The 11,295-nt window shown below is 39.8% G+C and overlaps 1 protein-coding gene across 1 annotated transcript in view; it reads left to right on the top strand.

Moving 5' to 3' along the window:
* LOC139910472 (tetratricopeptide repeat protein 39B-like) overlaps positions 1–8,072 on the top strand; it is a 10,758-nt gene extending 2,686 nt beyond the window's left edge. The window contains 10 exon segments of the mRNA XM_078281784.1: positions 190–245; positions 248–316; positions 703–762; positions 2,051–2,212; positions 2,459–2,550; positions 2,955–3,075; positions 3,326–3,437; positions 3,781–3,898; positions 4,112–4,228; positions 6,031–8,072. Coding sequence (XP_078137910.1) covers positions 190–245; positions 248–316; positions 703–762; positions 2,051–2,212; positions 2,459–2,550; positions 2,955–3,075; positions 3,326–3,437; positions 3,781–3,898; positions 4,112–4,228; positions 6,031–6,127 — 1,004 coding nt within the window. The 3' untranslated portion in view covers positions 6,128–8,072.
* Positions 8,073–11,295: the final 3,223 nt, after the last annotated feature.

The following is an 11,295-nucleotide window of genomic DNA, read 5'->3' as shown; positions in this document are numbered from 1 at the left end:
GAAAAAATGTAATAATGAATTCAAATAAAACGCTAATCAATGGAAATTCAAATAAATTGCTTATCATGCAAAATACCAGGAACAAAAGTAGAGTCCACACACTGAAAGCTGCACCCAAGGTATAGAATTTATTTTTAGAATATAGTTAGGTGCCAATAATTGATGATGTAAATGACTTTCTGGATAAAGATGACTGTGTTGTTGTTGTTGTTGTTGTTGTTGTTGTTGTTGTTGTTGTGTTGGAGCAGGAACTGGAGAGGGGAACCTGGTGGAGGCGGAGGCTCTGCTGGAGCCGTACCAACAAAAATACCCCAACGTGAGTCCAGAAGCTCTCTTCTTCCTGTGTGGCAGCCTCCTGAATTCAGAGTGGATTAAACCTGATGTAGATCACAGAGAAAGAACACTCAGAGAAGACTTCCTGTTTCCTGTTGAGGTCATAATGAGGGGCGGGATCATTCAAAAGTGGCAGACGGTGTAAACCAATGGGAGACCAGGATCTGTTGGGGAGAACAGATGGGCGGAGGGCAGCACTGTTCAAAGTTTCTATTTTACGCCTCCTGGTACAGTGTGATGTCACAATCAAAGATACTCTTTTTTTCCCAGGAAGGAAAAGAAATTGGATTTTGATATAAAAGCACAAGAAATAGATAGAAAGATGATAGAAAGATGATAGATGTTTCTTACCATCTGTCTGTCTTTCAGGGTTCCATCATTCTCTTCTACTCCGCTCGCATCGCCACACTGCGAGGAAACTTTGAGAAGGTCTGTCTCACACACACACACACACACACACACACACACACACACACACACACACACAACTAGGTCTAGCCTATAAAATTATAGCAATATACTTTGTGTGGAAAAAAACCCAAAACAAAAAATTGTACAGCCTTTTCGTCTCTCTCTCTCTCTCTGTCTTTCTCTCCTTCCCTTTTCACTTCTCTCTATCTGTTTTTTCTCTCTCTCTCTCTTCCCTTCCTCTCCCTTCTTTTTCTTTTATAATTTTGTAAGAACAAGCATGAAAAGTTTGATATAAGAAACTGATTTTCTGCTCCTGAACTTTCTTCCTCTCTCCATCTTTCTCTCCTTCTTTTTTTTTATCATTTTGTAAGACTTTCACTTTTTCCCAAGAGACAGAAAAATGTGATGTAAAACTCTTTCTCTCTCTCTCCCTCTCCCCCTCAAACACACACACACACACACACACACACACACACAACTAGGTCTAGTCTATAAAATTATAGCAATATACTTTCTGTGGAAAAAAACCCAAAACAAAAAATTGTACAGCCTTTTTGTCTCTCTCTCTGTCTCTCTCTCCTTCCCTTTTCACTTCTCTCCATCTGTTTCTCTCTCTCTCTCTCTCGCTCTCTTCCCTTCCTCTCCCTTCTTTTTTTTTTATAATTTTGTAAGAACAAGCATGAAAAGTTTGATATAAGAAACTGATTTTCTGCTCCTGAACTTTCTTCCTCTCTCCATCTTTCTCTCCTTCTTTTTTTTTTATCATTTTGTAAGACTTTCACTTTTTCCCAAGAGACAGAAAAATTTGATGTAAAACTCTTTCTCTCTCTCTCCCTCTCCCCCTCAAACACACACACACACACACACACACACACACACACACACACACACACACACACACAACTAGGTCTAGTCTATAAAATTATAGCAATATACTTTCTGTGGAAAAAAACCCAAAACAAAAAATTGTACAGCCTTTTTGTCTCTCTCTCTGTCTCTCTCTCCTTCCCTTTTCACTTCTCTCCATCTGTTTCTCTCTCTCTCTCTCTCTCTTCCCTTCCTCTCCCTTCTTTTTTTTTTATAATTTTGTAAGAACAAGCATGAAAAGTTTGATATAAGAAACTGATTTTCTGCTCCTGAACTTTCTTCCTCTCTCCATCTTTCTCTCCTTCTTTTTTTTATCATTTTGTAAGACTTTCACTTTTTCCCAAGAGACAGAAAAATTTGATGTAAAACTCTTTCTCTCTCTCTCCCTCTCCCCCTCAAACACACACACACACACACACACACACACACACACACCCAGGCCCAGTCCAGGTATGAGGAGTGCATCTGCAGCCAGCAGGAGTGGAAGCAGATCCACCACCTGTGTTACTGGGAGCTGATGTGGAGTCACACCTACCAGCAGGACTGGCAGCAGGCGTATCGCTACGCCGACCTGCTGTGCAAGGAGAGCCGCTGGTCCAAGGTGCACACACACATACACACACACACACACACACACACACACACACACACAGTACATATATACACACGCATACCATACCACATATCACACCCCAACTTAACAGTTGTAAAAAGCGATTAGAAATCCCATCCTCTGTTTTTACTCCCGTTTTTGTATTCTTTCTTTCTCTCTCTCTCTCTCTCTCTCTCTCTCTCTCTCTCTCTCTCTCTCTCTCTCTCTCTCTCTCTCTCTCTCTCTCTCTCTCAGGCTATCTATGTGTACCAGAAGGCAGCCATCCTCAGTATGATGTCAGAGGAGGAGGTGAAGAAGACGGGGGAGAACATCGTTGAGCTCTTCAGGTCAGTCTGCTTTAAAATCTCTCAATACATGGAAATATATACTGTATATATATATGGAAATACATGGGAGTATACATGAGGATATATGGGAGTATATATATGGAAATATAGGGATTTATACATGGGACTCTATGGGAAAATACATGGCATTATACATGGAACTACATGGGAATATATGGAATATGCATGGGAACATATGGGAATACACACTGGAATATATAGAATATACATGGAAATATACATGGGACTATATGGGGAAATGCATTGGAATATATTGGAATATACTTGGGAATATATGAGAATATACATGGGAGTATATGGTCTATACATGGGAACATACATGGGAATATGTGTGTGTGTGTGTGTGTGTGTGTGTGTGTGTGTGTGTGTGTGTGTGTGTGCAGGCAGGTGGAGGGGCTGAAGCAGCGCCTGGCGGGGAAGTCCATCCCCACAGAGAAGTTTGCAGTGAGGAAGTCCAGACGCTACAACGCTGCTAACCCTGTCCGGCTGGTCATACCTGCACTGGTACACACGCTTTTCAATTGGACGACTAAATCTGTCGGACAGCTCTGATTGGCTGAAATACGGCGATGAGGAATAGTGTCATGACATCTAATTAAGCTAATAGTTTAAAGGTGTAATCAGCAACATTTTCATATAAATAAACGTCTGTGTTGCTCCTCTCTCATTCCAACTGACATAACACAATACTGAGCGCCTGATTGGCTGATGGTTTGTTAATGCTGGGTTATGCCCCGCCCCCTCCTCTCTGCAGGAAATGATGTATGTGTGGAACGGTTTCACCATCGTGGGGAAGAGAGCTGACAACACAGAGTCTCTGCTGGTTACCATAGAGACGGCAGAGGAGCAGCTCCGCAACGAGCCCAGTTAGTACAAATACTACGAGTACTGAACTACTGATACTACTACTAATACTACTACTAATACTACTGCCACTACTGCTACTACTACTGCTACTACTGTTAATGATAATAAACTGAAAGAGAAAAAATGTGTTTCTCTCTGTCTGTATGACTCTCCCACTCTCTCTGTTTCTCTCTCTCTCTCTCTCTCTCTCTCTCTCTGTTTCTCTCTCTCTCTCTCTCTCTCTCTCTCTCTCTCTCTCTCTCCCTCTCGCTCCCTCTCTCTCTCTCTCTCTCTCTCTCTCTCTCTCTCTCTCTCTCTCTCTCTCTCTCTCTCTCTCTCCCTCTCTCTCTCTCTCTCTCTCAGACCCGTCAGAGTTCCATCCAGATGACAGCTGTCTGGTCCAGATGTTGAAGGGTCTCTGTCTGAAACACCTGGGCAGGTTACTGCAGGCCGAGCTCTGCTTCACACAGGTTCTGTCCAGGTAACACACACACACACACACACACACACACACACACACATACACACACACACGTACACACACACATAAATACAGGAAATCAGTTTTGCCATTTTATCTTTCAAAATTGTGAGAAAGATAAGATTATGTTACTTATCTCTTTCTCTCTGTCTGCCGTGTGTGTGTGTGTGTGTGTGTGTGTGTGTGTGTGTGTGTGTGTGTGTGTACTTTCAGTGAGCGTCGGATCAGATATGACCACTACTTGATTCCCTTCACCCTGTATGAGTTGGGTCTGCTGTATAAACAACAGGGAGACTTCACCAAGGCCACCAGATTCATCGAGAACGCCAAGTAAGTCCTCTTTATACACCAAAACATTCCTGTACACCTCTATACACCTTTATATACCTCTATACACCTTTATATACCTTTATATACCTTTATACACCTTTATATACCTTTATATACCTTTATATACCTCTATATACCTTTATACACCTTTATACACCTTTATATACCTTTATACACCTTTATATACCTTTATACACCTTTATATACCTCTATACACCTTTATATACCTTTATATACCTTTATACACCTTTATACGCCTTTATATACCTTTATACGCCTTTATATACCTCTATATGCCTTTATATACCTCTATATACCTTTATACGCCTTTATATACCTTTATACGCCTTTATATACCTTTATACGCCTTTATATACCTTTATACACCTTTATACACCTCTATATACCTTTATACGCCTTTATATACCTTTATACGCCTTTACGCCTTTATATACCTTTATACGCCTTTATATACCTCTATACGCCTTTATATACCTCTATACGCCTTTATACACCTTTATACGCCTTTATATACCTTTATACGCCTTTATATACCTCTATATGCCTTTATATACCTCTATACGCCTTTATATACCTTTATACGCCTTTATATACCTTTATACGCCTTTATATACCTCTATACGCCTTTATATACCTTTATACACCTTTATATACCTCTATACACCTTTATATACCTCTATACATCTTTATATACCTTTATACACCTCTATACGCCTTTATATACCTCTATACACCTTTATATACCTCTATACACCTCTTTACACCTTTATATACCTTTATACACCTCTATACACCGTTATATACCTCTATTTACCTCTATACACCGTTATATACCTTCCTACGCCTCTATACAACTTTATATACATCTATATACCTCTATACACCTTTTATATACCTTTATATACCTTTATACGCCTTTATACAGTTTTATACGCCTTTATACACCTCTATAAACCTTTATATACCTCTATATACCTTCCTACGCCTCTATACAACTTTATATACATCTATATACCTCTATACACCTTTATACACCTTTACTGTATATACCACTATACACCTTTATATAGTACCTCTATACATCTGTACAACTCTATTTACATCATTTTATATACCTCTATTCACTTCTATATTCCTCCATACACCTCTACACTCCTCCATACACTTCTATACACATTTACCCACCTCTATACACCTTTATATATCTCTATACATCTCTACACACCTCTGTATATCCCCTTAAATACCCCTATATACCTTTACACACCTTTATACACCTCTACATGTACACATCTCTATACACCCTTAAAGATCTCTATACACCTCTGTTCACCTCTGTATACCTCTACACCCTCCTATTCACCACTATAAATATACAGCCGTACACACTGCTATACACCTCTTCAACAAGACTATGGTATTTCACAAAGGAATAACTACAAGGAGCACTTGCGCACCAAACAACCTCAGGTGGTCTTAGAGCGAAGAATTGGAAAGAAAAGGAAATATTGTGACCACAAATATGTTCTTGTGGCATAACAAAATGCCAGGTCCAAGAACTCATACTGGTTTGAAAGTTAAAAAGCCTTTAATTTGAGAGGGATAACTAAGCCTGTCCCTGTTTTGGTTGAGCACCTACATATAGTAGATGGATGTTAGAGGAAAGAGGGTGTAGGTGAGAGTGGGTATGTCATTGGGTTATGGACAGTAACTCTTGTAATTATGTAATTCCTACTTGAAGTATTTCTTATTCTGAATGCTTTCTTTGTATTTTCCATCAGGATGAACTACAAGGACTACTCCATGGAATCCAGACTGCACTTCAGGATCCACGCGGCCCTCAACAGCCTCAAAGGATCGCCTGTCAGCACCCCATAAGCTCCAGCAACCGCTTAAAACTACAAACCTTTCACTACAACTAAAACTCCTCTTGGACCCACAGTACAGCTGGAAACGATAGCATAGGGTCCCTCGACAGCCCCGTCAGCCCTCTATTCTGTAAACTAGAAGCTATGAAAACTATACACCATTAACTACGACTAAACTCTACTTGAATCTTTAATACATAACGATAAAGAGTACAAGGGCTAGCTCAGTGTAGAATCCATGCAGCTGTCACCAGCTCTCAACAGCCTCTAGTAAACTACTAAAATTATATAGCATAAACAAGGCAACAGCAAACCCCATTCGTACTCCACGAATGATGAAATCCCCATCTGGGCCAATCAGTAACAAATATGTCTCCTTGTTTTGAGCTGTAACTGCAGTTCCCTCTCGAGCCGATCAGTGTCAGTTTGAATGCTGGAATGTGGCGGCGAGAAGAATAATTTCCCCAAGTTTTGTCAAAATCAGATCAGTGGTGTCTGAGATTTTGCTGTCCTCACCAGGCTGAAAGGATTACCTGTCATCCCTCTGCAATATAACTGCCAGGTAGGTAGTAGAGCTAAATAGCTTTAAAACTAAAACTCCACTCCAAGGCGGACTACATTTGGCACAAAACTACCTGCAGTTCAGACTCCATGTACATTCTCAAAGATCTCCTGCTAGTACTCCGTAACCGGAGGCAAACTTAAACATTCAAATTACACTCGGACATACAACACAAGGACCAGGCTGCACTCCTGAATCCAACAAATGATGACCTGATGTCTTAGAGTTTAGTAAACCTGTGCACCTTTTACTACGACTCCAGCTCTACGTGGAAGTGTAGTTACAGCTGCACATCCATAGTCCACGCAGTCCTCAACAGCATGAACGGATCACCTGTCAACCCTTGATAACAAAACCTCCAGAAAACTAGTAAACCTACACATTCAACTACGACTAAAACTCCACTTGGGTCTATAGAGCTGCTGGAACCACAACGTACCTGCAGTTCAGAATCCGTGCAGCCCACTTCGGTCTTGAAAGATCACTCTTTTTAGACTAAACCAGATCTACACCTCAGCTGCTTTTGGGATCTACAACAGTCTTGCAATCCCTAATAGGAATTATAGGAAGTTACATCTTAAACACTTCAGTTACTCCCATAACGACACCTAAAACTATACTTAGAGCTGGTGATAGTGCAGTCAGACAAGACTTCAACATTAATGACGGTCCGAACCTCACCCTGACTCAGAGACCGCCTGAGGAAAAAGTGAATGGGCAAATGGACTGACCAAGTCTAATCTGAATCCTCACCATTCGACTTAACAAACAGTTTAACCTCGAGTTTCTGTTTTTGTCACTCAGCCACGGCACTGGAATTAGTTTCGGTACAGATATTGCTTCGAAGAAATCGCTCTGAAACTTGCAACACAGAACAACGAAGTTCATGTATCTCTATGGAAGAATGAAGGAGTCATTTCTAATTCTTCAACTCTGGTTTGTGTCAAAACAAACAGCTAAAGAGTAAATATTTCTAAACCAGCTCTTGGGACAAATGAGATGCGAAGACCAAAGGAGTAAATTCAAGTTGAATTCAAGTTGACACTCCTCTGATTTAATCTCCAGGTTCTCATCACCTCATCCTCTCTGCTTTGTGATATCAAATTTGGGTTAAAATAGTATCACCAAATATTCTGTATTGTTTGTTTTACCCCATTTGGAGGACCAAATGGGTGGGGTTTGCCAAATACAATCTGGCAAAGTCCAACGACTGCCAGAACGTTTAGACAAACAGAAATTTGAAACTATACTTCGCTGCAACTGACAGCTTATCTGATTCTATCTGAATGGTTTTTTGATGCGGTAAGCCCCACCCATCTGGTACTCCAAGCAAACTGAAACAAACACTACGATTTGTTTGCAAATGCTGTCTGACCCAGATCTGGATAATGAAGGATTTCAGCGGTCTCCTAGCAACAGCAGGAGCCCCGCCCAGTGCTTCCCGTAAGCGTCTGTTTAGCTCTGCTAGCTAAAACAGAGGAGTCTGGTGGATACAGGGCCTTAGATCAGTCAATCCCAAATGTAAATGTAATCAGCAAATCACTGGTTAATGATGGTTTATTCATTCTCAGTAAGGAGATAGTGAGATTTCCATACTCCATTTGAAAAATAATGGACACCTACTCCTACCAGATGAATCTTGGCATCAAGGTAAAGCACATTATTGGTCCCTATGAAAGTCAGGAGTCATCTGAAGACCTTTGCTACAAAATATTTTATTTTTAAGGATAGAAGTTTTTGTGGTTTTGAAATACTGACTGATGGATTTTAGGTTGCAAATTTTTTTTCTAGAATGAATACAGCGAATGAAACCCTTCATAATACGAGCCGCAAGAACTGGTTTGTGGTTAATGGTGATTATTGATGGTTTGAATCATTGATTTATCATTCTCAACTATTTCATTATTGTTTGATAATAGGGGATTTTAATTTTCAGTGTTTAGAAGAACATTGATTGCCTGCATTGGTTGAAGTGAGCGTGTATTGACCCTGCTCTGATGTGTCTGTTTATATTAACAATAGGGAGAAGAGTGTGTGTTAGAATATTTATACACAGTATATTGGATTATATTTTTCTTTACTATGCCTTTTTGATTTCATAATGCAACATGCGTGCTCATGCAGGCATACATACACATGCGCACATAACACACAAATGTGTATGTGCACACGCAATCACAGCCTTGTCACCAACCGTGGCTTAGAGAAACACACACACACTTAATACACACTCAACACTCCAGAATACACTCAAGCTTACACACATTGCGCAATATGCACACACAAAAGCTTACATATATGCACACACACACACACACACACACACACACACACACACACACAAACATGGCTGTAAACGCACACATTTAGCAGCAATAGAAAATAATTTGTGCAATTAGTACGTCAGTCATTCCGTAATTCTGTCAATCTTTGTACATCTGTCCATGTTAAGCAAAATTGGACTTTTAGTTAAACTAAATTTCTCCTAGACAGAGCTGCTCTGGAGACAGAAATAATCTCATTGGTTGAGTTAAACCTCAGTGGGCGGAGCCAAAGCACCAGTTTTTTGCAGCGCAATTTAGCGAACTGGCAAAATTGAATGGCAAAGGAGGAACTTAAAATATAAACAGAAGGGCATGGATGGATGAAAACCCTGTATCTCTGAAAAATCTGATTTTCAGAAATAAGGCAGAACAGCTTCCTCTTCATATATGAGATTTGACATTTAAGACTTATTTTTCTTCCCAAAGCTACAGCTGCTTAAAAAAAATTGATGCAAGAGCTTATTAACTTGATCAGTTGTATGTCAGATAGCACAATAACAGCGACCTCTGGAGGTGGAAGTCCTGTGACCAAAATCAGCAGCAGCTCTGTCACTAAAATACAGATTTGCTTCCATTTAAAACATTGGGGTGAAGGACGCACTTCCTGTTGACAGAAATGTGACCTGATTCCAGAAACCCTGGAGTTGTGTCCCACTGTTATACATGTGGCCACAGTAACAGTTAGCCTTCTTCCTAATGGCTTGATGAATGTATAATGCAACCTCCTTCTTATAAGACCAAATTGTGTTTTTTGCTGTGTCTTATTGTCTCTTGCCTATATTTTTGTAGTGCCTAAGTGTGTGGGCTTTTTTATGTCTTTGTGTAATCAGAAATTTCACATTATAACTTCATTTGCCAAGTACAGTAAACATCCAAGAGTTTGTCTTGGCAACAGACATTGATAAAGTCAATAAATAGTTCTAAAGTGTAGACCAGAGCCCTCTATCTGAAAGAGTTGTGCCAATGAAAGCACTGAGGCTCCAGTTGTACCCAATACTTCCTGGTAGGATGTTCACGATGATGCCAGGCAACAAATACAGCTCCCAGCTAATGGGCAAAGGTTTGGCTAATGTTGTTCAGCAAACAAGATTTAGTTCCAGGAAATAAGCAAAAGGAAGGTAGAAGGAAAAATGACTAGGAAAGGAATAGCTACACAAAGTTTTGGATCCATTTGTCAACTTCGCTGTTAAGTAATGACATAAACACCACAATCATCCATGTGCCTGCGATAAATCGTTGGCTTTGATGCTCCATGCTAACACTTTAGCGTACACGATGTTGAGTGATAGCGGCTCCATGCTAACACCTTAGCGTACACAATGTTGAGTGATAGCGGCTCCATGCTAACACTTTAGCAAACACGATGTTGAGTGATAGCGGCTCCATGCTAACACTTTAGCGTACACGATGTTGAGTGATAGCGGCTCCATGCTAACACTTTAGCCTACATGATGTTGAGTGATAGTGGCTCCATGCTAACACTTTAGCATACACGATGTTAAGTGATAGCGGCTCCGTGCTAACATTTAGCACTATGTTGACCAACAGGGCAATCTCCCAAAACTTACAATTACAATTACAAAACTTGGGTCTATTCCTTTATATAAAATAGTTTGCCATCTTTCATTGTCACAATCTTTATGCATACAAGGTTTTGGTCTGCTGTAGTTTATATCTGTCTTCATATATGTAGTTGGTTGTTCATGTCAGTGCCTCAGTGTGTCTCCACTTTAATGTGTTTGAGTATGTGTATCTGTAATTCTAAATGGGTTTTATAGCGTTTGCATTGCATGTAATTCTTCAATATGTTTGTTTTTGTTTTGTAAGATAAGAATATTATATGCTTTACGGCAGAAAGTGGTTACTCCATATTAAGGCTTTACAGTGGGAGGTGGTTGTTCAAGTGGTGCAATAAAATGAAAATATAATTTTTTTTGTCATTTTGAGTGATGTTATTTTCTGTTATTACCACCCTTATTTGTATGTTTATGTGCCTGTGTGTGTGTGTGTTCAGCTCATGACTAACATGCACATCAGTCATTCAGCCTTTATTTCTCCACTCGTGTCTTCTAAGGATTGTTCAATTCTGCTCTTAACTGTCATTGTGAGTTTTAGTGTTTTATTTTTGTGTTTGTGTTTATTTTTATCAAAATACCTTGATATTTCATGCTATAGATTTATGATTCGAGCACAATAGAAACGTCAGTTGTACTCAGTTGTCTTGTCATTCACAGTGTGCTTTGAGGAGATTTTTAAAGCAACAACCCAGGAATCACGAGTTAAGTCCGTACC

This window comes from Centroberyx gerrardi, chromosome 23 (genome assembly GCF_048128805.1).
Source record: "Centroberyx gerrardi isolate f3 chromosome 23, fCenGer3.hap1.cur.20231027, whole genome shotgun sequence".
Classification (NCBI taxonomy): Eukaryota; Metazoa; Chordata; class Actinopteri; order Beryciformes; family Berycidae; genus Centroberyx; species Centroberyx gerrardi.
The sequence above is the reverse complement of the archived record's forward strand: the minus strand, read 5'-3'. Positions and strand labels throughout refer to the sequence as shown.